This window comes from Phocoena sinus, chromosome 11 (assembly GCF_008692025.1).
Source record: "Phocoena sinus isolate mPhoSin1 chromosome 11, mPhoSin1.pri, whole genome shotgun sequence".
Taxonomy (NCBI): domain Eukaryota; kingdom Metazoa; phylum Chordata; class Mammalia; order Artiodactyla; family Phocoenidae; genus Phocoena; species Phocoena sinus.
In genome coordinates, this window is record NC_045773.1 from 72,281,202 (window position 1) to 72,304,545 (window position 23,344).

The 23,344-nt window shown below is 49.4% G+C and overlaps 3 protein-coding genes across 7 annotated transcripts in view; 2 read left to right on the plus strand and 1 right to left on the minus strand.

The window, feature by feature from the left end:
* The window catches only part of POLH (DNA polymerase eta), a 31,426-nt gene extending 26,313 nt beyond the window's left edge, over window positions 1-5,113 (plus strand). For all 3 annotated transcript variants that reach the window (XM_032648529.1, XM_032648528.1, XM_032648530.1), the window contains 2 exons: window positions 993-1,162; window positions 2,752-5,113. In XM_032648529.1, coding sequence (XP_032504420.1) covers window positions 993-1,162; window positions 2,752-3,637 — 1,056 coding nt within the window. In that variant the 3' untranslated portion in view covers window positions 3,638-5,113. The remainder of the gene's footprint in view (window positions 1-992; window positions 1,163-2,751) is intronic.
* Window positions 5,114-6,508: 1,395 nt separating this feature from the next.
* On the minus strand, window positions 6,509-14,436 carry GTPBP2 (GTP binding protein 2). Of its 3 annotated transcripts, none has more exons than XM_032648531.1 (12): window positions 14,150-14,436; window positions 12,360-12,386; window positions 11,889-12,073; window positions 11,443-11,551; window positions 11,038-11,235; window positions 10,564-10,738; window positions 10,186-10,405; window positions 9,620-9,755; window positions 9,442-9,500; window positions 8,661-8,832; window positions 8,050-8,214; window positions 6,509-7,816 (listed from the first exon to the last, which is right to left on the minus strand). In XM_032648531.1, exons 1-12 carry the CDS (start codon window positions 14,333-14,335, stop codon window positions 7,640-7,642), a joined length of 1,809 nt encoding a protein of 602 aa, XP_032504422.1. In that variant the 5' UTR covers window positions 14,336-14,436; the 3' UTR covers window positions 6,509-7,639. The 3 variants fall into 3 exon arrangements, with proteins under 3 accessions (XP_032504422.1, XP_032504424.1, XP_032504423.1); XM_032648533.1 differs by lacking the exon at window positions 14,150-14,436 and adding an exon at window positions 12,606-12,768; XM_032648532.1 differs by having other exon boundaries at window positions 7,702-7,842; window positions 14,150-14,372.
* A 4,165-nt stretch (window positions 14,437-18,601) lies between these two features.
* Window positions 18,602-22,874, plus strand: MAD2L1BP (MAD2L1 binding protein). Its single transcript, XM_032648365.1, has 3 exons — window positions 18,602-18,696; window positions 19,216-19,475; window positions 21,961-22,874. The coding sequence occupies exons 1-3, from the start codon at window positions 18,648-18,650 to the stop codon at window positions 22,471-22,473; spliced, it is 822 nt and encodes a 273-aa protein (XP_032504256.1). The 5' UTR covers window positions 18,602-18,647; the 3' UTR covers window positions 22,474-22,874.
* The last annotated feature ends 470 nt before the right edge of the window (window positions 22,875-23,344 follow it).

Below are 23,344 nucleotides of genomic sequence, written 5' to 3' on the forward strand. Positions count from 1 at the left end.
TCGACCTTAATTTCTTAGTTTGCTTTGCATCAACAGTATTCAGGTGCTTAGACGTCACTGAAAAGTGTATCAATGATCATGCTCTCTAGAGGCAGGCTCACTACACTTTATCTTCTATAGATGGGCTGTAAGGAGGTGCTAGTGGAAACTACTGCTGTTTTTTTGTTGTTGTTGTTAAGATTGAAATATTTATGCATTTAACAAACACGTATTTTTTAATTAATTAATTAATTTTTGGCTGCGTTGGATCTTCGTTACTGCGTGTGGGCTTTCTCTAGTTGCATCGAGCAGGGGCAACTCTTCATAGCAGTGTGTGGGCTTCTCATTGCGGTGGCTTCTCTTGTTGAGGAGCACGGGCTCTAGGTGCATGGGCTTCAGTAGTTGTGGAACACGGGCTCAGTAGTTGTGGCTCGCGGGCTCTAGAGCGCAGGCTCAGTAGTTGTGGCACATGGGCTTAGTTGCTCTGCGGCATGTGGAATCTTCCCGGACCAGGGATCGAATCCGTGTCCCCTTCATTGGCAGGCGGATTCTTAACCACTTGTGCCACCAGGTAAGTCCACTTCTGCTCTTAAGCATAAGAGCATCAGAGCAGATTAAAGAATAGATCCACTACTCAATCCTGACACCCTTTCAGTGACTTACATGAACCCTCCTTCAGTCACAAACTAGAATATAGTATTACAAGTATTTAGTATAATCTTCCTGCACGGACACCACCAAAAAACAAAACAAAACATTCAGGAGAATCCATTTTCATTTATTCTGTCCTGTTCCCATTACCTGTCAAAATATCCTAGATATTCTAATATTCCATCATCTAAATTATGTCTTCTCCAATTATTTATACTCAGAAACAGCACAAAATTTAAAAAAATTAAACCTATTCCCAAACCATTCTGTCACCCTGGTTTTTTCCTCTCACAGACATCACGATATAGAATCCACATGCTCAAGGTAACTTCAGTTCTGTCTCAATCCATTTACACCCACAGAATGACAGGGTGGCCACTCAGTTGGTCGTGAGCATTCGCGTCCAAGGAGACAGACGTCTCAGCAGCCTGCGCCGCTGCTGTGCCCTTACTCGCTATGATGCTCACAAGATGAGCCATGATGCATTTGCTGTCATCAGGAACTGTAACACTTCAGGAACCCAAACGGAATGGTGAGTTTCCTTCTAACTCATCTTCTTTTGAGACTTAAACCCTGTCTTTATTTAAAATTAGTGGGTATATAAGCATTCCAGCTGGGGTAGGACACAGTAGAAGCACCAGAAACAAGGCAGCTCAGCTGCAGCCTCTTTGCCTACATTTGGTTTGAGAGGCAGAGTGAACCAATACTATCCCTGCCTGTATCAATTTGCTATAGTCAGGGGAATGACCAATTGTACTTAGAGTACAGAACTCAAGTTTCAGGGAACTTTTCTCTCAACTGCTTGATGGTTCTATCTTAAAATCATCTTCCTTGATAATGAAAGTGACCTATTCACCAGTAATCTCTCTCTCACATCCCAACTCAGTTACAAGCTCCACTGGTGTAATACCAAATGTCATAATAATAAACTGCACTTCAGCTGGCCATTAAAGATAACCAAGTATATACTGGAGTGTGTTCATTTACTGTCCAGATATTAATGATTTCAGTACTGGAATACCATAATTATTTATTTAACATCGCCTCTTAAATTGAAAAAAGTATTCCAGATTCACAATGTAAATATAATTATATGAGGAAGATAAATTGGTTGTTTATTTATAGATCTACATTGGAGATTATAAAAAGAAAAGTTTAGTTAGGCACCTAAGTTACTGCATATCTGAATATAAGGGTACTACATGTATGGGTCTCTAAAGGTAGAGTCTTTGTTCTTAGAATAATTTACTTTTACTTCCTGGTATATTTATTTTCAAATATTGAATGGTTTTACTGACCAAATGATAATTGTGATACTATGTTCACAATAAACCTTGTAAATTGACAGACTATAACAAATACTACTCACCAAGAGTGTGAAATATCGACAGGGAAGCATAACGTTGTCTGATTATAAGACTGTCCCAGAGCATGAAAGAGGAGAATAGTGAGATACTGTCATGATAACTTTTAAATTTACCTCATCAAGGGACTAATCTGTATATAAAAGCACATTTCATCTTCCAAAATTCAACTCATGTGAAAATTTATTTGGGTAATTAGACATGAGGAACTTTATGACAGGAATTTCTTGAAATATTTCTGAGACCAGATAACCAAAGCAGCTATGAAATTTCATTCTCTAAAAATTCCAGAGTTCAAAGTCTGTCAGAGTTCCGGTTCTGTTTAAAAACAGAAGAGTGCGTAAGAGGATTTTTTCAAAAGTCTTTCCACTCTAAATATTCTAAAGCTTTTTTATTGCCCTGAATAGTTTCTTGCCTCAACCCTGAATTTCAGCAGCTCTGCAGAAGTATCTTATGAAAACAATAAACCCAGCTGTCAGGGGATCCAACTTACACATCTGACTTGGTAGGTGTTCACCAAAGTCAGTGGTTCTCAAGGTGTGGTCCTAGACCAGCCACATCAGCATCACCTGAGAACTTGTTAGAATGGCAAATTCTCTGCCCATCCCAGGTCTACTGAATCTATTAATCCAATATACCCTAAAGTCTGAGAACCACTGCAGTAACAGTTTCCTTTTGTGGCAGAACCAGAATCCCAATCATTTACAAACTGAACCTGTGACCTGGTGCTAATCTTATTCTTTTACTTTCTATTCAGGTCCCCTCCCCTTACAATGGTTTTCCTCTGTGCTACCAAATTCTCTGCCTCTGCCCCTTCACCTGGCACAGACATCACCATCTTCTTGAGCAGTGACCCAAGTTCTCCATCAAAGGTGCCAATTACCAGTTCAGAAGCTAAGACCCAGGAAAATGGCCCAGCGGTGACAACCACTAAGAAAGCAACCACTTCTCTGGAATCATTCTTCCAGAAAGCTGCAGAAAAGCAGAAAGTCAAAGAAGCTTCACTTTCTTCTCTTACTGCCACTACGCAGGCCCCCATGAGCAATTCACCCTCCAAGCCCTCATTACCTTTCCGAACCCGTCGTACTTCAGGAACTGAGCCCTTCTTTAAACAGAAGAGTCTGCTTCTAAAGCAGAAACAGCTTACTAATGTTTTCTTCCCTCCACAAAAACCACAGTCCAGTCCTAAAGAGTTACCAAATTGTTTTCCAACAGAGTGTCCAGACTGTGCCCCTGTCTGTGAAAAGGTGCTGAAGCTAGGATCCTTCAAAGCAACTCCTGCAGAGATGGATTTGGCCCAGAACAGCCTAAGCAGCCTTGCGTCTTTAACTTCCAAGTCTGCTCTGGAGGTGGCTCAGAAGGCATCTACCACCTCCAGTCTTCTGGCTGCTGAGGACCAAGTGCCCTGTGAGAAGTGTGGCTCTCTGGTACCCGTATGGGAGATGCCAGAGCATACAGACTATCACTTTGCGTTGGACTTGCAGAAATCCTTTTTGCAGCCCCACTCCAACCCCCAGGTTGCTCCTGCCAGTTCTCCTCAAGGCAAAAGAAATCCCAAGAGCCCTTTGGCCTCCAGTAATAAACGCCCTAGGCCTGAGGGCATGCAGACATTGGAATCATTTTTTAAGCCATTAACACACTAGTGCTGCCCTCAGCCTTGCTGCAGGGTTTTAAAATTTTATTTGTAACTGGGAGATGGAAATATGTTCACTTCTCAAGGAAATTTATAACTTTATAAAATTTTTAATAAGGAAAATAATCTGGTTAGATGCTGAGTTAAGGCTCCCACCTCAGGGATTCTAATTCTGTTGTTGACAGGGATGTAAAAACTCATCTTCCAGAGATACAACCATATTGAGTTTTTAATTGTTGGTCTTTAGGGAAGCAGTGTCATACAGTTTAAAATGCCTGGGCCTCGGAAGTTAAGAGATCTGGTTCCAAACCTGGCTTTGCCTCTTGAAATACGGCCTTGAGCAACTGAGATAATGCCTTAGATTACTGAAGATTAAGAAAAATGTACTTAAAGTATGTAGCTTAACATTGACACATAAAAGGAACTGAGTGAAAAAAAGTTAAAAAAATTTTTTTTATGTGAGGTGAAGACCTGAAACCCTAAAGTGGTAACTAATTTAGGGCAGGACTGTGTACAGAGAAGCTACTCAATAAATTCTGAATTTCATTCAAGTAAACCCTATCATAGCCACAATTTTAGCCATTGGCCCTTCTACCTCTTGCAGTGAGACTGTTACTGGACCAGCTCAGGAACTCTGTTTAGATTGGCTAAGTCATGATCAGAACTAGATCATCTCTAGGACCTTGTTACTCCAAGTGTGATTTTGAGGGGCAGCAGCTCCACCACCAGAGAACTTGTTAGAAATAGTCTCAGCCTTACCCCCACCCCTACTGAATTTGTATATTAACAAATTTGAGAAATACCCATCTAGAAGATAATAACAGCCCACCAGGTTTGTAGAGGGCAAGGTCATTTCCTTAAACCCTAAAGACAAATGTAAGAGGTAAATGCTTGGGCCTTCAGGGTCACTGGCACGTTCATCTCTTCTCTACTGAAGTGTGAATCTTTAGTTTAGGGTTTTAAATGAATTACTGTAGCTTTTTGCACTAGTCCATGTTTATAGTACTGTATTCTTAATCTCCATTCTTGTGTGTGGAAAGTCAGTTTTGGCACTTCTGATATGGGAAATGTTGATTACACAGAGAACCCAAAGATGAACTGAGTGGTGGCAGTGGAGGGGGGAGATAAGAGGGTAGGGACCCCCTTCCCATACATGTACTCAAACCAGTACTTTTAGGCTTATTTTAGCTTATTTATAAATTGGGGGTCTGTAATTTGAAGGGGGAACATTTGAAAACCACTGTCTAGCAAATTATTTCTTCTTCCAGAAAGACCTTCCACTTTTGTGGCAGTTAAATATCTAATAAAAGATAGTGCTTACTGTATATATGGCTCTTTCCCTACTAGATTTGTAGATTTCTTAAAGGCAAGAATTCTTCAGAGTGCCTTGCACACAATAGGTGCTTGATATTCACTGGATGAAATGTATATACTGAAAATTTTAAGATTACCAGAACTATAACAATAAAAATGTACATACTACTTACACACCTTTTTATACTCCTCAATGTTGCATTAATGTAGCAAAGTGCCTCATTAGTTTGTGGAGATGTCTGGGTATCGTTTTCCAAAACTTCCTTTCCTAATCTAGGGAGAAGTTTAAAAAAAAAATCTCCTCTGGGTGCTGTACAGATCAAGTTGAACAAATTTTTAACACTTCAGTTGACTGGAAGGAGTCAAATAGAAAAGTAATGTGGTAGAAACCTTGGTTTCATTGACCTTCTAGAGGCCAAGACAGGTAGTGAGGGGAGGTAGGGGGAGCACTAGTGAATAACCAATAAACACAATACCAGCAGCACACGTTGTTTTCTTGGGAATGCCAGCCCTGCCCCAGCACACTGGCAGTGAGCCTGTGGAGGGGGCAGCAGACAGACATGCAAACGTCAGTGTTGGGAGAAGGCTATAGTACCTTTTTGCTGACTATAACCTTCCCTCATAGCGGTTTATCAGCAACTGTACAGAAGGAAGTAAATGGTTCTTAGTTCCCAACACCAAGAGCAAGTTCTTCAACCACAGGCTTCTTAATAGCAAGTTAAACCAGTGATATATAAAAAGCAGCTGAGCCTGAAGGGTAGGGAGGCTATCACTTTAATACCCTGGAGGCAGAATACCCGTGGGACCATGGCCCACATTTATCATTAAATTTCTTTTGCAAGGATCAGTACTGAAAATGTAGTCCCTGCTTTTTTTTTTTTTTGGCCACACTGCGCAGCATGCGGGATCTTAGTTCCCCTACCAGGATCAAACCCTCGCCCCGCTGCAGTGGAAGCGTGGAGTCTTAACCACTGGCTGCCAGGGAAGGCCCTGTAGTCCCTGCTTTTTACAGTCGACTTTAACCTTGGGCCATATTTCTTCACCCATAAAATGTGGTAGTCAGGTACTCTGAACACAATCAGGAGGAAGGGACAAAGGTTTCGCCAGCTGGCTTTCGGCTCCAAAAAGCCAGTTTAGATTATATAAACCTCACGTCAGGCTACTTTGCATTGCTAGGAAAAGCGTGAGGACCAGACTGCCATGTCCCTAAATTCTACTCGTCATTAAGTAGCTGGCACGCTTATCTCCAAATCTCTGACAGGGCACAGTCATCAGCCTCCTTACCCCTGTGACCATTAGCAAGTGGCCAACTCCTCAAGTACAGGGTGGACACCTATCTTAGCTGAAAAGGTGGTAGTTTCACTTTCTATTCTGCTCAAAGAACTATGCAAAACAGGCCAGAATCCTTGAGTCACAGCACTGGAATACTGATTGCCAAGTGGAGGAGAGGAAAGGAGGCAGGGTGAATGAGATACCAAATGTGTTCTTCCCCCATTCAGGGCTCAGCAGTGTAAGGGTTTCACTCGTCTCTGATCCTGGAGAGGAATCCAGCTCTGGAAGATGCGCCTGGGTCTTAAGCATAAGCACAGTGTGCTCAATAAAACATTTTTATTCTGTACAATATATATATGTGTATTTAAATATATATATATATAATATATATGTATATATATATGCAGAGAAACCTCAACCAAATCCCTGAGTCCATGGGAACCCAGGACACTAACAAAGGGAAAGAGGGAATCCATGCTCTAAAGAATAGCAAGTATGGCAACATCTTTCCCTTTCCTCCAGGTTCCCTGCAACAGTGGGAAAGGGATGATCACTACAAATTACTAAAACAAGAGAGGACTTAACATGGGGGCAGGATGGGGAGCTGTGAGTCAGGTCCCCAGCCACCAGTCTGGGGACTGTGGCAAAACAACCTGTTTGATCCAGCATTAAAACTAGCAGATCGCTGCAGAGGAGGGGACAAGACTGATTGACATGCAGCTGACCTTCGGTACGCCAAGTCTTAGCTTGGCGGCCCCACACCTGGGCCAGCACAACAAATAGCACCTGTGGGGCCTTTGAGAGGAGGAACTGGGGACATGGCCCTTGAGTGAAGAAGGGAAGGGAGACAAAGCTGAAGAGCAGACCTCATGTCTCAGCACAGGGCAGGAGCACTGCCATTCACTGTCCCTGTGCCATTTCTTCAGACCCTGGGCCACCAGAGGGCCAGGAGCAGATGTCTTTTGTCCACAGTCAAGTAGAGATGGGCAACTTACATGGCCTTGAGAAGAGGTATAGAAAAAAGGAGTGCTTTCGAGGACCACCCCCAGTTGTTGTGACAATTCCTGACGTGCAGGGACCACACCGGCGAATCATGCCCAGTCCTGACAGTGGGGCCAATGTGGCGGTGATCAGCTCCCTCCGGTAGACAGGCCGTTAGGGATGCCAGGCTTGATGAGCCAACCAGGCGGACACACGGCTGCTGAGCACTGCCCTGAATTCTCCTGTCCTCTCCCTCAGGACTGCCCCTCCCTGGTCACACCAAGCTTGGCGTCTCTCCAGAAGAGGTGGCAGGGAGCAAGCAGTAGAGAGCACCCCTCACTCCCTAGCCTACTAACACGCAGAGCCACCAACAGCGGGCAGCATGGCCGGAAGTCACCTTATGTACCGTAGAGACAGCAGTAGAGCTGTGCCTGCCTGGAGGAGTTCAGAAGCCCATGTTGGCCTGGGCCTCTCCCGCTGCAATGGCTTGCACATCGGTGACATGGCCGATGCCCTTGGTGACACCCTCCCGGAACAGCAGCTTGGCGCCCACCTTCAGGTACTCTGGGTGTTTCAGGAAGCGGAAACGTACCACTGCCTTCTCCCCTGTCCGCAGCTTGTCCTGCAGCAGATACACGGTCACTGGCCCTGGAAAGCACCTCCTGTCTCTACCAGCCTTGGCTCTCCACCCTCAGGGGTCTAGCAGGTGTCTGCCCCCCACCCCCAAGTGGGGCTTTGTCCCCTTTGTGGGATAAGGGAGCTCTCTACGAATATGGGGACAGGCTTTCCTCCTTTCTGGAAGCAGAATTCTGACTTTTCCCTGGGAAAACAGGGGCATGGCTGGGTTCCTCTCACCTTGGCATGGATCTTTTCTACCACTGCTGTCTGACGTACGTTGCCCACGTGTACTGTCACCTGGAAGCCTCGCCGGAAGGTGGTGGCATGGAACAGCAGGACTATCTCTGCCTCGAACACCGAGCAGATGGTGGGATTCATCTCTGGGCTCACCATCACCATGCCCTGGGGAGGCACAGCCCCCAGACCCAGGAAGGGCAGACCTCACATTAGCCTCTCCTCCCCGGCCACCCTCACACCCCTTACAGCTCCTCAACTTCCTCCTCCTCCAGGACTTCCAACACAAAGACCTCAGAAGACAATACGGAAAACTCTTCTTTTTGAGGGAACCCTTCCTTACCCACCTTTCATGTCCTCTAACCCTTCTAACGCTTAGTGCTTTCAGAGTCCTGGACATTCGGGCACCACAGTAATTCACATTTAGCGATCTGCGCTTTGTGAGTACCCTAAGCCTTTTTCATACATGGACAGTCCGCGTAACCAGCTTCTTGGGTTAGGGACTAGGTTCTCTTCAAGTTCCCCTGAAGCACCGTAGACCGATGCTTCTCACTCAAGGAGCCAGCCTCCCAGGCATTTCTCTTTGTGTTCTCCAACCCACCCTCCCACCTCACCTTGCGAAGGAGCGCTCGGTCAAAGTCCCCGAGGGCCAGCGTAGCGGCCTGACCAGCTCGCAGCACACGACAGGCAGAGCGGTTGCGTTGGATGCTGCATACTCTCAGCTCCAGGAAGCAGCCATCGTCCGTGGGGCCCACCACCAGCTGGTCCCCCTCACGGCAAATCCCACTGCAGCCCACAGGGCAGGTGGCACAGCGTCAGCCTAAGCCCCCCTACCTGCTTCTCTACTAGGTCCTTCCCTTCTAAGACTGAGTCCCTCGGGTGGGAGAAAGAGACCCTAAATTCCAACTGAAAGGTAGGGGAGATGACTGCTTTGCCCCAGTCCAGAATTCAGACTGAAGGCTAACACCAGGAAAGGCTGGCAGTGACGCTGGCAGACAGGTACCTGTTGATTCGACACTGAGCACTTGATCCCTGAAAGAGCAATTATCCCCTTGGGTTTCATCCTCTGCTTTGGAAAGAGTCTTAAGGGGCCTCTCATTTCCCTAGTTGGAGATGAAGTCAGTTGATGCACTCTAGTTTTCTTCCTGGGGCCAAGACCCACACTTCTCCCCCAGGGGCCTGGAGAGTCCTAATGAGCAGCAGTACTGTTTCTCCCCTTATAAGCCAATACACAAGCTTTCTCCAGCTCCTCTGATGGTGAAAGCCTAATTTACAAACAAGCACATCCTTTAGATGGGCTCTGTTCAACTCCAGGGTCTCCTTTGGGCTATGATGTCTTCCAGAGTTTGGGTATGTGAGGGCTGAGTAGGGTGGGTAGCAAGAAAGGCAATTCACCTGGAAAGTGTCCCTCCAACAACTGTCCCCACCTCTGGTACTGTGTAGATTTCATCCACCTGAAGCCAAAGAAGATTCTATCAAGGGCTGGCAGGTCCAAAACCTCTAAACAGACTCGGGGCTTGGAATTGGTCCCTCCCAGATCCCCAGCTCACTGCCTGTTCAGATGGCCAGTTACCTGGAACTCCGTCAGCTGCTGCATGAGTTCCTCCTGCTCTTTGCTGTTGGTGAGCGGCGGCAGAATATTCAGAAAGACTTTGAGCAGGTCCAGACTCTCTCCAGACACGCTGGACAGTGTGAAGATGGGGGTGACACTGTAGAGGGAGGCACGGAATGGGCAGATGAGGAAAGCTCCAACAGGAAGCAGAGGCTGGAGCCCTATACATGGAAAGGTGAGCTTCTCTTGGAGTGGCGAGGGGCTCCTCTCCGTTGTCTGCTAAGGTTCTCAGGAGCTTGGGGCCCTCTCTCTGTGAGCCATGGAATGTGGCACGTGAGGCCCATCCCAGAACCCAGGGAGATCGAAATGCCTGGCACGGCACTTCGTCTCCAGGGTCCCAGGCGTCAGCAAAGCTGGCTTGGGGGAAGGGTCCAGCCTTCAGCAAAGACTCCCTCCTATAATCCCAACCTGAAAAACCACAGAACTGAACCAGCACTGGTCTGGCCCTAGAGGGAGGGGTACCCCATGCTCCGGGGCCCTGTGGAGCCATCCCTGTGGATCACGGCTCTGGAGTGAGAAAGGCTTACTTGGGGGACTGGGCAAACTGCTGGGCAGCAGTGACGGCATCGTCCTCAGAGGTGACCAGCATGGGGACCTTGTGGCAGCCAGGCTGCTTGAGGACCCGCTCTAGCTGGCGTACCGTCCTCTCCACTGTGGTCTTGGCACACAGGTCCACCTTGCTGACCACGATGAAGAAGGGCACTTTCAGGGCCAGTGCCAGCCCCAGATGTTCCCTTGTGGTGCCGGCTGCTCAGAGAAGCAGGCAGGCAGCAAAAAGAAGAGTTAGAATGAGGGAAGGAGGAGAGAGCAAGAGGGGAGTTGGTCTGGCTCCCAGATTTAAGGAGGCCCAGGGTAGGAGAGTCAGCACCCCCCTCCAGCCCCATCCCTGCCCCGATGCCTCGTACCGATCCCAGTGTTAGCACTGACGAGGAGCAGGGCACAGTCAGGGCAGTAGGACGTTAGGCCGAAGATGGTGGTGTGCAGGTACTTGTGGTGGCCTGCCAGGTCGATGAAGGTGATCATCTTGGAGCTGCTCTCACAGATCTCTTCTGCCGTCCGTGAGTCACTGTAATTCACCACCTGGCCCAGAGCCCAGGGCTCTCAGTGCCCCCTGCCAGCCTCCCCAACCCTTCAAGAGTTGCCAGGACCTAAACCAGTCCCTGGGTGACCCTGCCTCTTAACCCTGAGCCCCATTTCAGATCTAGTTCAGTTGATTCCCCATTTGTTTTCTAAGGAGGTCAGAGCTGGTTCAGTGCTCTCAGGGCCTTCGTCTACACTATTCCAGAAAGGCTCCACACTCTGACCTCAGACTCTGTCCTTCACCACTACCATCCCATCCTTAGAGTCTGGTCCCACTGGGTCCCGTTGATTGCATGCACCTCTCCCTTGCTGTTAAAGCCCAGGATCTCGAAGCTGATGCTGGAGGTTCGGCCAGACTGAATCTCATGCAGGTGGCGGAAAAGGTTCAGCCGAGCCCGGCCCCGCCCATTGTCCAGCTCTCCTTGGGTCAGGACTCCAAGCAGAGTCGACTTCCCTGAGTCCACATTCCCCAGGACAGCCACACGGAGGTCCAGGAACTGTGGATGAATTGTCAGAGGTCAGGGCTCCAACCCTTCACCTCTCTCCACTGAGAGTTAAGGTCAAAGGCAGTGGCACTCTCTGGGGACCAAACGATGAACTGGACCCCACCCCCACCCCAGGGTCCCAGGCCAGGGGAGAGTCTGCCACCACGGGGTCCTCCCAGGGAGCATAGGCGTGAGAGGCAGGGAAGGGTGTGGGCCCACCTGTTGGTTGTCAGGGACCTTTCGTACCAGCACCTCGGTGATCTTCCGGGGCATGTCACTATCATAGTCCACTTCTCGCTCCCGGAGAACAGTGATGTCTGCCCCGACCCTGTCACAGCAAGGCCACAGCTGCCGCATCTCACCTGTACTCCCCTTCCCCCTTCCATCCCTGCTCTGGACCAATGGCCTTCTCATACCTCCCATAGAGCTCCCAACACCTTTCTTCACTTCCTACCCACCCTCCAGTCTATCCTATATCCACAGCTCCCTTTACACAAACAAACCTTAAGTAAAGGAGCAAAAAAGCCTGGATCCAATGCAGAGGATCCCAGAAGACTAACCCTCCCCACTTCAGCCCTTTGTCAAGAGGAGGCAGGCCCTAGGTGACTGGGCACACGTGGGTCCAGGTTTAGGGAAAGGAGAACCAAGGGGAAGGGGAAGCATACTTCTCCGCCATCCGGTGCAGGGTCTTGAGGGAGGCCCGCATCTCCTCCTCAGCCAGCCCCACCAGCAGCCCATTGTCTTCTACTCCAATCTGGTAGACAGCCTCACCGCGGCCCTCCTGGAGCCGCCACTTCATCTGTGTCACCAGGTGCTCAAAACGATACTGGGATGGATTCACCAGCTTCAGCTTAGGGCAGGCGAGGTATCACGAGAAGGCAAAGTCAGAGTTGCTCCTCCTGAACCCACATGCTCCCCATCTGTCCTGCTGAAAGGACCAGGACCTTCCCTTCCCTCCCAACTACCCTCATGCCTGACCTCCTCTAACAGTGAGTCCTCTTCCAACAGAATGAGGGACAGAGCCCTTACCCTGTACCGCATCTTTAAATTACTACAGATTATGAAGTTACAAGGATCTCAAAGAAATCATTCCACGTCAGCAAGGACAGCCTGACCCTCCCCAACCTAAGACTCACTTTATATTCGATGTTTCCATCTTCAGCCTGGAAAGAAACAGGAAGCAGTTACCACTCACTGTCCAGACCTAACCCCTACTTCCCCTTGATTCCCACTGGGGTCCAGGCAGCTAACTTAAGAGAGCAGGAAGCCTCCGCTGCACCTGCTTAGGCAGGTGTCTGTCAAAGGTCATGGCAGACCAGCCCTATACTCAGTCCCAGTGTGACCTCTCTGAAGGAAAGGCCTCTGAGAACACAGTCAGTCACCCATCTAAGCCAGGAACAGAACCCGGATTCCCTCCTTTTCCGATCACTGGCAGCACGCTCTTCCTGGATGCAAGATTCTCCCCCTCCTTTCCCCCAGGGCCTCAAACTGTTGTCCCCACAAGTCTATGTCTTCCCCGTGTCCAGGCTGCTGAGGCCATTCTTTGCCACTCATCTGAGAGACACCATTTCCTTCCTGCCCGCCCCTCTCAGCTGATGACATCAAGAATAAGAGGTTGCAAGAGGTTCTGGAGCACGGCCAAAGGGTGAGCTCAGCACTGGTCACTACAAGCCTGATAAGAAAGGAGTCCAGGTTAAAGAGAGGCGGGGCTCCAAAGTTGGGGTTGAGATGAAGAGAAGAAACTCAAAATATAATGAAGAAGACAGACACCACAAACTAGACTCACTGTGGCTTTTCCCCTCCTGTCCCCTAACTCTCATGCCTCAGTTGAGGTGAAATCTTGAGTCCATCCCACAATCTCCTCCTCTTCCCTACATCAGGTGACCCAACACAGAAGGATCCTGTTGCCTGAGCCTGCCCCTCTCGGGTACAAAAGGATATGAGATTTGCCTGTTCTGCCTGTCCTGCATTTCTGCACTCCTCCTCCCTGACCATTTTATTTTTCTTTTCCCCTTCCTGTCATCATTCCATCCCTTCAAGGCCCTTTGACTCTCAGGCTCTTACAGGTCTTCACCCATAATCTCCACCTCATGGAGTATAAAGGAGATCTTTTCCCATCAGTAAAGAACTTCCTTTTTATCATTTTGCTGGAGATGAAGAATTAGGATGGTTTCAAAAAGTGGTACAAGATAATGGTCTAGGCTAACGGTTATCAAAGTGTGGTCCCAGGACCAGCAGCATTCATATCACCTGGGAACTTACAAGAAACGCAGACTATCAGGGCCACCTTTGACCTACTGAATCAAAATTCTAGGGGTGGAGCAGCAATCCAGGTGGTTCTCATACATGCTAAAGTTTTATAACCACTTGATGAGGCTTTTCCCCTGGGTCCTCCTTTTCTAAGAGGGACAAAGTAGCAGTTATTGTCTGCCTTAGGGACAGATGGAGCAGGAAGGTGGAGGCTGTCCCCACTCCCTCATAGGACAGGGAAAGGGCGGGAGGACTAAGCCTGACTGTCGCGCGCGCGCGTGTGTGTGTAAGGACGGAACATATTGCTCTTTTCCCGGGTACTCCCCTCCTCCCCGTGGAACAAGTTCAGAAAACTCTAACTCCTCATCCCAGGATGCAGTCTCCCTTCTCCTGTTGCAGCAGAGAGGGGACCGGGGCATTTTACTCTGCTCTTCCCAAAGGGATGCAGGTGGGATCCCCTTTCCCCACTCTTCCTCCCTGGGGTCCTAACACCGGAGGGGGAGGCCCAGTCTCTCTGTCCCTCCTCCCTAGGGTCCTAGGACCGGAAAGAAGGGTTCTCCTCTCCTGGGGGTCTTGACACCGGAAGGGGGTACTAATTCTCTCTGACCCGCCTTCCTGGAGTCCTGGGACCGGAAGGAGTGGTTTCCTCTCACCTCGCCACTTCTCATGTGCTTACCTCGGGGGGCAGGTACGGGGGGTTGTTGGCTTTGCTCCCTCTGTTCCTTCCGTTCTTCTTCTTCCCCTTCGGGCCACCGCAGCTGCTGCTGCCGCCGGCGCCCCTAGCCTTGAGGGTTCCGCCCACGGCCGGGCCCCCTCCGGGCCGGCAGCAGCCGCCGAACAGCTCCGATACCCGCGAGTCCATCCGCCGCTGCCGCCAGCCCCCCGCCCGGCCCCTCCCCCCCCCCCGCTGCTGCTGCCGCCGCCGCGCCTACTGCCACGGCCGAGTCGAGCCAGCCAGAGGAGGGCTGGGTGGGGCCCTGCGCAGGCTACGCCCCCACCTTCCTTGGCCACCGGGTCGCGTCAGAAACAGCCGCAGGGCACCAAGGGATATAGAGTCCTCAAGCCTGCGAGCTCCTTGGAAAGAGCTCGACGCCGCCCTACAACTCCCGGGCGGCATCGCGGCGCAAGGAGCCGCGGGTGGCTTCGGGGCGTAGGCAAGGAGCGCGCCTTTGCCCGCAAAGGCCTAAGGGAGCTGTAGTCTGGTTCCCAGTCTCCAAGCGCTGAGCGGGTCTTTTTCTGGGGCCTGGTGGTGGGGCAGTCATCAGAGGCGGGGGGGCTTATATCAGAATCAAACTTTGTAGGCGCTTCTGGGTTCAGCCCCTTACCGCGATCCCAGACAACGGGTTTTGGATTGGAGAGCTGCAGAACTCAGGGCGACAGGTCCCTCCAGCCTACTGGCTCCGCCCGTGCCTCAGTTTCTCCCTCGACGGCCGGGGTGCCGTTTGGGTGAGTCAGGACCAATGCCAGGGCGGAGGCGGATGGTGGTTAGCCTAATTACGGCTTTTATTTTTACGATGATTATGCCACCCTTACACAGTAGTCACTGGTTTATTACCAGGCTGGCACTCTCCGCGGGCTGGTTTTAGCAGCCCGAGATACCGCGGAGGTCCCGACACGAGGCCCGAGCCCATAAACCAGCCTTGCAGCGAGGGCCCGCAGCGAGTATTACCCCTCCCCTTTGTTTTGAAGCGGAACCAATCCGGGAGAACCGAGTTTGGCTTTAAAACCGCCAGGGCTGTAGGCGGGGCCTGGCCCCTACTTGGGGCGGGGCTGGGGCTCAGGTTACGTCAACCAAGGCGAGGGAGGGAGAAGTTGCCTGGAATAGAAACTTGGCCAAGGGCCCAGGGGACTGCTGACTTCTGACTTTCTTGCCAAGCTGTCGTCTCTCTTGCTCTTTAGGGCTCTTGCAGTCAGCAAAGAGTAAACACATTCAGTGACATAAACCAGTGTACGAGACACTAGAAAGGCAGAGTGGAGAAGCAGTTAGTGTTGCTGATCTGGGAGTCAGGACGCGGAGTTCAATTCCCAGCCCCGCGGCTGTCTCGTATGCACCACTCACCCATTTATGTCCACTTCCGCTCTCTTCACAAACAGCGAGATCCTCATACCCGGCTCAGAAATAAAACAGCCTTTCCCGCCAGACCTCAGTTTTCCTTGGAAAACTAGAAGCAGCAACAGTGGCTTACCTCTGGTGATCCTTTCAGGGGTTCAGACTTGGTGGAGTCCATGGCTTCCCCCCAGGACCACAAGGAGAAAGGCAAGTTACTGATCACGTAGTTGCTGTCCACATATAGCTCCCCAAACCGGTGAGAGCAGAAGGACCAAAATCTGTAAAAGGGCCTAGCAGACCTGGCCAATTATGTGGTCTTCAGTGGTTGAAAGCACACGTGACTTCTCAACCCTGTTCAGCTAAAGGAAGGTTTTGCTGCAGAGGTCAACCGTAGCCAGGGACACAACCCCACCAGGGAAGCTGCTACTTAGGGGCTGAGTGAGAGATCTCAAGAAGGTTGGGGATTGGAAGCGAGAGCTAAGACTATTCCCCCAACATTATCACCACCACCAGCTCTGGGGTCTCTTGATAACCAGGGCCTGCTGCACTTGCCTGATAACACTTGTCCTCTCATCATCATAGATCTTTCAACCACCCCAACACACACAATTTCACTTCATTCTTTCCAATTCCCTTGTCTCCTAAGCGGAGAACTTTTAAGAGAAGGGAAGGGATAACCCATTCTGATATCCATTCTTAAACAACCTGGCTTACCACAGACAGGAGTGAAGGCTGGCAGAGGAGTAGGCTGAACAGGGATGTCTGTCCAGGAGGAGATCAGGGTCCTGGGAGATGGAAGGTGTTATATGTGTTTAGTTTCCTGGAGGGGTTGCTTATGAGGTGTTTACGATGTGGTTGCCTGTGAGGTAAATAATGGATGTATACATACAGACTTTTTTCCTGGTATGTAATTATTAGTCATTCATTCTTTGTGTATAGTACATTTACATATGTTTTAAAGTTAGACTTAGCAATATTCCCCTTTATATTTTCTTGGTTTTTGTCATGCCTAAGCCAACCCCACTCCTAAATTATGGATTATTCTCCAGTAGATGTTTAATCGATTTGGAATGTATCTTTATGTAGGATGTGTAATAGGAACTAACTTGATTTTTTTCCCCTCCTGAATGGATAGGGAGTTGTTTCAAGTTATTTGCTTTGAGAAGTCACCCTTATCATATACTAAGATCTACATATACATTGATCTGTTTCTGGACTGTCTTCTGTTTTATTATCTGTTTATTCCTGAGCCAACACCACAGTATTTTAATCATTATACTTTTATGATATGTTTTGATCTCTGGTCCCTGCTTCCTGAAGCACACTTTTTTCTTGGCCTCTATCACCTAATACTTGTCTATTTTTCTTTCTACTTCTCTGGCTACTCCTCCACAGATTCTCTCTTTCTGCTCATCCCCTAAACATTAGTGTCTTCAGGATCCTTGCTCATTTTCATTCTATACAGCTTCCCTGGGTGATCTTATCCACTCCCATGCTGATGACTCTCAAATACATATTTCTGTTCCTAATGGTGTTCCTAAATATCTCTTCACTGTCCAATGGAACAGCAAACCTAACAAAAACTGAACTCATCTTTTCTCCTTACCTATACCCCAGTAAAGCTGGTCCTCCTCTGGTGTTCCCTCCTTCACTGAATGGCACAACTGGTCATAGAGTTGCTGAAGTAAAAAACCTGCTTGTCTTCTTGACAGTCTCTCTCTACCCCTCCTCCTCTTCCTGGGCTCAACCACCATGCTCATTGGACCTCCTAAATATCTCTGGGGTTCACCCAGTTCTCTCCACCCCACTGTGACTACCCTAGTTCAGGCCTCTTTCACCATCTTTTCTGTGAGATATTATGGAAAAAACCCAAACGAACTTTTTGGCCAATCCAATCGTTGGGTAATTCCAGTTGCTAGCTCTGACTGGTATCCCTGCCTCCTCCTTTATCCTGCCTGTAATCTAGACCCAGTGTAGAGATTAAATTTATAAAATGTAAATGTAATTATGTCACTCCCCTACTTAAATCTTTCAAAGGTTCCCCCACTCCCCTACGGGATCAAGTTCAAACGCTTTAACGTGGCTTATAAAGCCTTGCCATGATCTGGCTCCGGTTTGTCCATCACAGCCTTAACTCTTCATAAGCTGAACACTTTTTAATTCCTTGAATAGAGGATGCTCTTGTATCTCAAGGTCTTGTTAAAAAACAAAGTTCAACTGAAGATTTGAAGATCTAATTTGATTTATTTAACAGTTCATGAATCAGGCAGTATCCCATCTAGTAAATACGAAGGCACTCTGAGGGGCTGTTCAAAATGCAAGACTTTTATAGAAAGGGGGGGGCAGGATAAGGAGGTTGTAAGCAAAAGGAAAAAAAGGATTAGGGGGAATGTTGGGGGACTTATCTTGCAGATTACCTCACTAGCGCTGACTAGGAAATTCCAGACTGGTTAGTTTAACATTCCACTCCAGGAGAAGCTGAAACTGCTACTAGGTTAGGAAATGAGTCTTGGTGAGATTTAGCACAAGTGAATCCGTTTGGCGGTTGTTTCTTTCTAACAGTCACCAGGACCACCAGGCCCTCCTCTTTACCTTTACTCATCCTACAGGTCTCAGTTTCCTCCGGGACCACCCCTCACTCCCACCCCCTCTAGGTTAGGCGCTCCTGTTCTTCGCGTCCGCTGCCCATGTATGCCTTACTATATAATTCATCACATTGCATTGAATCTATTAGGCATTGAACACTTTGCGGACAGCGCCTGCCTCTGGCTTCTCCGCTGCAGAGTCTCCAGCACCTAGGACAGGGCCTCGCACGAAGTAGGTGCGCAGCGAATACGGAACGCAGGAGAGAACGGATGCATGCGGGCGGGTGTCCTTTGGAAGGCAGCGCTAAGTGGCTGAGAACCCATGGCTTCCCTGTAGGAGAAGGGCTCAGCGGACTTGCCGGACGCTGTTAAGAAGGAGAGCTCAGAGCTCAATTCCACCCCCCGCCAAGCCCAGCCTCCGCCACACTGACGCGGCGCCCCGCCCACTTTCCGGCAACGGAACCGGAAGTGGAGGCCGGGCTTCCCATGAGGCTGCGCGGGGCGCCTATTCAAACCGCACGGAGAGTGGGGAGGAGGTCATGATGGCGGCCCCAGAACCGGAAGTGCAGTCCCCGGCCGCAGTCTCTGGTAAGGCGTGGGGTCCGGAGCTCGAGGAGTCTGTTTCCTCCCTACCGCTGCTCCCTCCAGTCACTTAGCCCCTGGCCCTTTCTCTGGCCTGTCTTCCTTGTCCCCATTTCCCGGCGTCCCTCCCAGTTCTGACTCGGCCCCGTTGACTCCATCGCCCCCAAGGCCCTGGATTCCATTGGTTCACCCCCCTTTTCGCGACGGGTTCTGGGCCCTGCTTGACTACACTTTCTCTCAACTCGTTTTCCCAGATCAGGGCCTCCACTTTGTGAGCAGAGCCCCAGTCGCTGCCTCCGAAATCCTCCACCCGTTCCCCACAAATCCCGCCGTCACTTCACCTTAGGCAACTGGGATCCGGAACCTTCGCGCCACCGCCCACAGGGGAGTTTGCGGGGGGAATCTGCATGTGTCGGGGTGTCGCCTCCGCAGTGGTGGCCGATGTCGCCACAAGGGAATGAGAAGACTGGCTTTGGCCTTTTAAGTTTTTCATTTTTCTCTCTTGTCCCCCTGTGCACCTACCAGATTTGGAGTGGTGTGAGAAGTCGGAGGAAACCCACGACCCCCAGATAGAACTTGAGACCACCTTCCCCCAGGAACCTCCCAACCCTTCGGAGCCCCTTCGCCCCAGAGTCTGCGTGGTGCCAGTGGTGTTTCCCGGGCCTGTCAGCCAGGAAGGGTGCTGTCGGTTTATTTGTGAACTTCTGAAGCATATCATGTACCAACGCCAGCAACTCCCTCTGCCCTACGAACAGCTTAAGCACTTCTACCGAAAACCTCCCCAGGTGGGCACAGGCTTTGGGAGAAAATTGGTGGGGAGACTTTGTGGCTATTAGATGGTGGGCAGGTAAAAAAGGCGTCTAAGGAATCTTCAGGCCTGTCAGCCTAAGCAGCTGTAAGGGATGTTTCAGCCCTATGGCTTCTGTCCCTTTCTACCCACTCTGGTCAATTTTTTTTTTTTCTTTGCGGTGCGCGGGCCTCTCACTGTTGTGGCCTCTCCCGTTGCAGAGCACAGGCTCCGGACGCGCAGGCCCAGCGGCTATGGCTAACGGGCCTAGCCGCTCTGCGGCATATGGGATCCTCCCGGACCGGGGCACGAACCCATGTCCCCTGCATCGTCAGGCAGACTCTCAACCACTGCGCCACCAGGGAAGCCCCCTTTCTACCCACTCTAGTCTTGATAGTCTAACCCTTCCTGCTTGTCCTCTTGTTTTCTTTTTCTGAAACTCCTATTGTGTGTTGCATTTGGACTTCATGAACTGATCCTTTAATTTAATTTAATTTAATTTTTTTTTTTTTTTTTTGCGGTATGCGGGCCTCTCCCTGTTGTGGCCTCTCCCGTTGCGGAGCACAGGCTCCGGCCGCACAGGCTCAGCGGCCATGGCTCACGGGCCCAGCCGCTCCGCGGCATGTGGGATCTTCCCGGACCGGGGCACGAACCCGTGTCCCTTGCATCGGCAGGTGGACTCTCAACCACTGCGCCACCAGGGAAGCCCTGATCGTTTAATTTTAGTGTCTTTTCTGTCCATATCCTCATCTCTTTGTTTCTATGTTATATTTTCTGTGGGTTTATATTATGTTTATATAAATTTATATAAAGTTCCTTGAGTTTATATTCTAACACTTATATCAGTTTTTTTTCTTTTTTGGCAGTCATAGTCTTAAGAGCTTTTTCTTAATTTTTACATGTTCCTTTTAAATTGCATCCTGTTGTTTCCTGTCTGTATGAACTTCTCTTACCTGTGGACGTTAATTATTGTATTTTTGAAGCTTTTCTCTGTCACTTGCAGTGTCTCCGTTTCTTCCAGATTCCTTTTCTATTTATTTGTTTTTGTCTCTTTCATGTTAGAGGCTTTTATTTGGTGTCTGATAAATATTTAAGAATAAGTCATTGAAAGTTCTGTGTGCATGGCTGGGCCTCTGAGCTAGCTGATAGCCTTGAAGGATATTGGGTGAGAAAGTAATGGTAGTGATAACAGGAAAGAAGATTGGTCTAATAAAGGTGATTCTGGAGTGGTCTTCCAGTTAAACATGGCAAATTGAACACATGCTTATCTGTGCTCCCATCTGAAATACTACTAAATGAGAGAAATAGGAAGGAAGGAAAGAAAGAGAGAAAGAGGACTTCCAAAACATTCTGTCTGGGTGGAGGAAATTGGCAGGTGATCTAAGGGTCCTTGCACAGGTGTTCCCTCAGTCCCCATGTGTTCACTTTTGTCTTCTGTGGTGCTTAAGTGGACAATTCCTGGGCCTTTATGGGCTTCTGCATTGTGAATCATTTCAAACTTCTCAGGGGAGTCCCCTCTGTCAGTACTTGGTATTCAGCTCTTTCGAACTCTTCCGTCTGCTTTCTCTCTTCCAGAAATTTGTTGTTGCCTTTGGACACTGTTTTCTATTTTCCAGTTCTTTTTTTTGCAATTTATTTATTTGTTTATTTTTGGCTGTGTTGAGTCTTTGTTGCCGTGCGCCGGCTTTCTCTAGTAGCGGCGAGTGGGGGCTGCTCTTTGTTGCGGTGCGCGGGCTTCTCATTGCAGTGGCTTCTCTTTTTGCGGAGCACGGGCTCTAGGCGTGAAGACTTCAGTAGTTGTGGCACGCGGTCTCAGTAGTTGTGGCTTTGGGCTCTAGAGTGCAGGCCCAGTAGTTGTGGCGCACAGGCTTAGTTGCTCCGCGGCATGTGGGATCTTCCTGGGCCAGGGCTTGAACCCGTGTCCCCTGCGTTGGCAGGCGGATTCTTAACCACTGTGCCACCAGGGAAGTCCCTTCCAGTTGTTTTTGCCCTTGGGAGTCCTCTTTCTCTCCCCTCCTTCCCTCCCTTCCTGTCTCCCTCCATTCCCTCTTTCCTTCCTTCCTCCCTCCCTCCCTCCATCCCTCCCTTCCTTCCATTTGCCATGTTTAACTGGAGGATGAACTCCAGAATTTATTAGACCAAATAATCCTCAGTCTTGTTATCGCTCTCAGCACAGCAAAAATTTGCCACCTACCGTGCCACCACATCTCCTTGAGTATTTTAGTTGCTAATTTCTGGATGCCTCCTGCTTCAGAACACTGTCTTTGCTGTTCTAAGTGTGGAAGAATTATGATTTTGTACAAAGAACATAGTTTCCTTTTTGATACATTACCCTCTGATAAAACCCAGTGTCTTGCCTGTGGCAGTTCACTGAACTGGAAATCCAGTCCCATAAATCTGCTCCATCCCAGAGGGTTCTTCAAAGGTCATTAGCTTTCCCCTACCTTGCAGAACTTCTCTGTCACCATTCTTTGTCCTCACAGGCAGAGGAAGTGGTGAAGAAGAAACCTCGGGCCACTGCCGAGGTGAGCAGCAGGAAATGCCAACAAACCCTGGCAGAACTGGAGAGCGTCCTCAGCCACCTGGAGGGTCTCTTTGCCAGGACACTAGTACCACGAGTGCTGATCCTCCTTGGGGGCAATGCCCTCAGTCCCAAGGAGTTCTATGAGCTTGACTTGTCCCGCTTGGTCCCCAACAGCATGGACCCGAGCCTGAGCACAGCAGCTTGTTTGCGCCGCCTCTTCCGAGCCATTTTCATGGCTGATGCCTTCAGTGAGCTGCAGGTTCCTCCACTCATGGGCACCATTGTCATGGCACAGGGTCACCGCGACTGTGGAGAAGACTGGTTTCGACCCAAGCTCAACTATAGAGTGCCCAGCCGGGGCCACAAATTGACTGTGACCCTGTCCTGTGGCCGACCCGCCATCCCAGCTACAGCCTGGGAGGATTACATTTGGTTCCAGGCACCAGTGACACTGAAGGGCTTCCACGAGTGAATGGGAATGCTCATCGTGAACACAATGGCTAAATTATCTTTCCCCCTGTGGCACCAAGTCACCCATCTCTTGCTTGGAGCTAGTTAATTCCTGGCGAGAGGAAGGTTCTCTCCTTCTGGCTGCCTGCCTCCCTTAGACTTCCCGGAGGGCTGATGGTATGGTTAGGGCTGTAATAATCATCACTGAACAAGCATCTCTTTGAATCAAAGGCTGATTTTCCCAGAGGGTTCTGGGTCAGGTGTTTCTTTTGGGGGTTGGAAAGCAAACATGGGCCCATAGACGGACACCCCTATGGAGGTGACCCTTTTCTGCTTTTTGCTGTGGCCTTTCAGAATTTTTACCAGGGACATAATGTGGATATGACTCATGAACTTAAATATAAAATGTATGGATTAATGTTACATTTTCCTGAAACTCTTTTAGCTTAAAGAGACTTTCCAGGCTTGAGGTTAGAGTATTTTATCTTCCCCCTTGGCCTCTTATGCTTTGGGCTTCCATGATTTTTTTTTTACTAATGATTCTTTCTCTTCATCAGCCCCAGGCCAATCTGGGAAGTTAAGTGACTTGGCCAAGGTTCTATAACAGTTCGATATCAGAGCTGGGGCAAGAGTTCTCATCAGCTAACTCCTAGCCCGATGTTCTTTGCTTGCCACGTGAGTATGTGTACCCAAAGCAGAGGTCACATGGGGGAAGGGAGCTGAGACAAGAAAACCGAGAGAGTCTTTGCAAAGCCTGATTGAACTGTAGGCTAAGGCACCAAGACTGCCCTGCAGGCTCACTTCCCTGAGGCCAGATGTCCCTTCTGGAATTCTGCCCTGCCTCTCTCCATTGCAGTTGCGTGGTGGCTGCTGGCCGTTACTGTTGGCAGTAT

What these genes read in the sequence shown, in the direction of transcription:
- GTPBP2 (XM_032648531.1), bottom strand. Translation starts at nt 14,335, where the DNA reads ATGGACTCGCGGGTATCGGAGCTGTTCGGCGGCTGCTGCCGGCCCGGA. An exon ending in ATGGAAACATCGAATATAAA is followed by an intron (nt 12,074 to 12,359) that starts GTGAGTCTTAGG and finishes GCCTGCCCTAAG; the next exon opens with CTGAAGCTGGTGAATCCATC. An exon ending in GCTTTAACAGCAAGGGAGAG is followed by an intron (nt 10,739 to 11,037) that starts GTGCATGCAATC and finishes GCTCTGGGCCAG; the next exon opens with GTGGTGAATTACAGTGACTC.
- MAD2L1BP (XM_032648365.1), top strand. Translation starts at nt 18,648, where the DNA reads ATGATGGCGGCCCCAGAACCGGAAGTGCAGTCCCCGGCCGCAGTCTCT. An exon ending in GTCCCCGGCCGCAGTCTCTG is followed by an intron (nt 18,697 to 19,215) that starts GTAAGGCGTGGG and finishes TGCACCTACCAG; the next exon opens with ATTTGGAGTGGTGTGAGAAG. An exon ending in TCTACCGAAAACCTCCCCAG is followed by an intron (nt 19,476 to 21,960) that starts GTGGGCACAGGC and finishes TTGTCCTCACAG; the next exon opens with GCAGAGGAAGTGGTGAAGAA.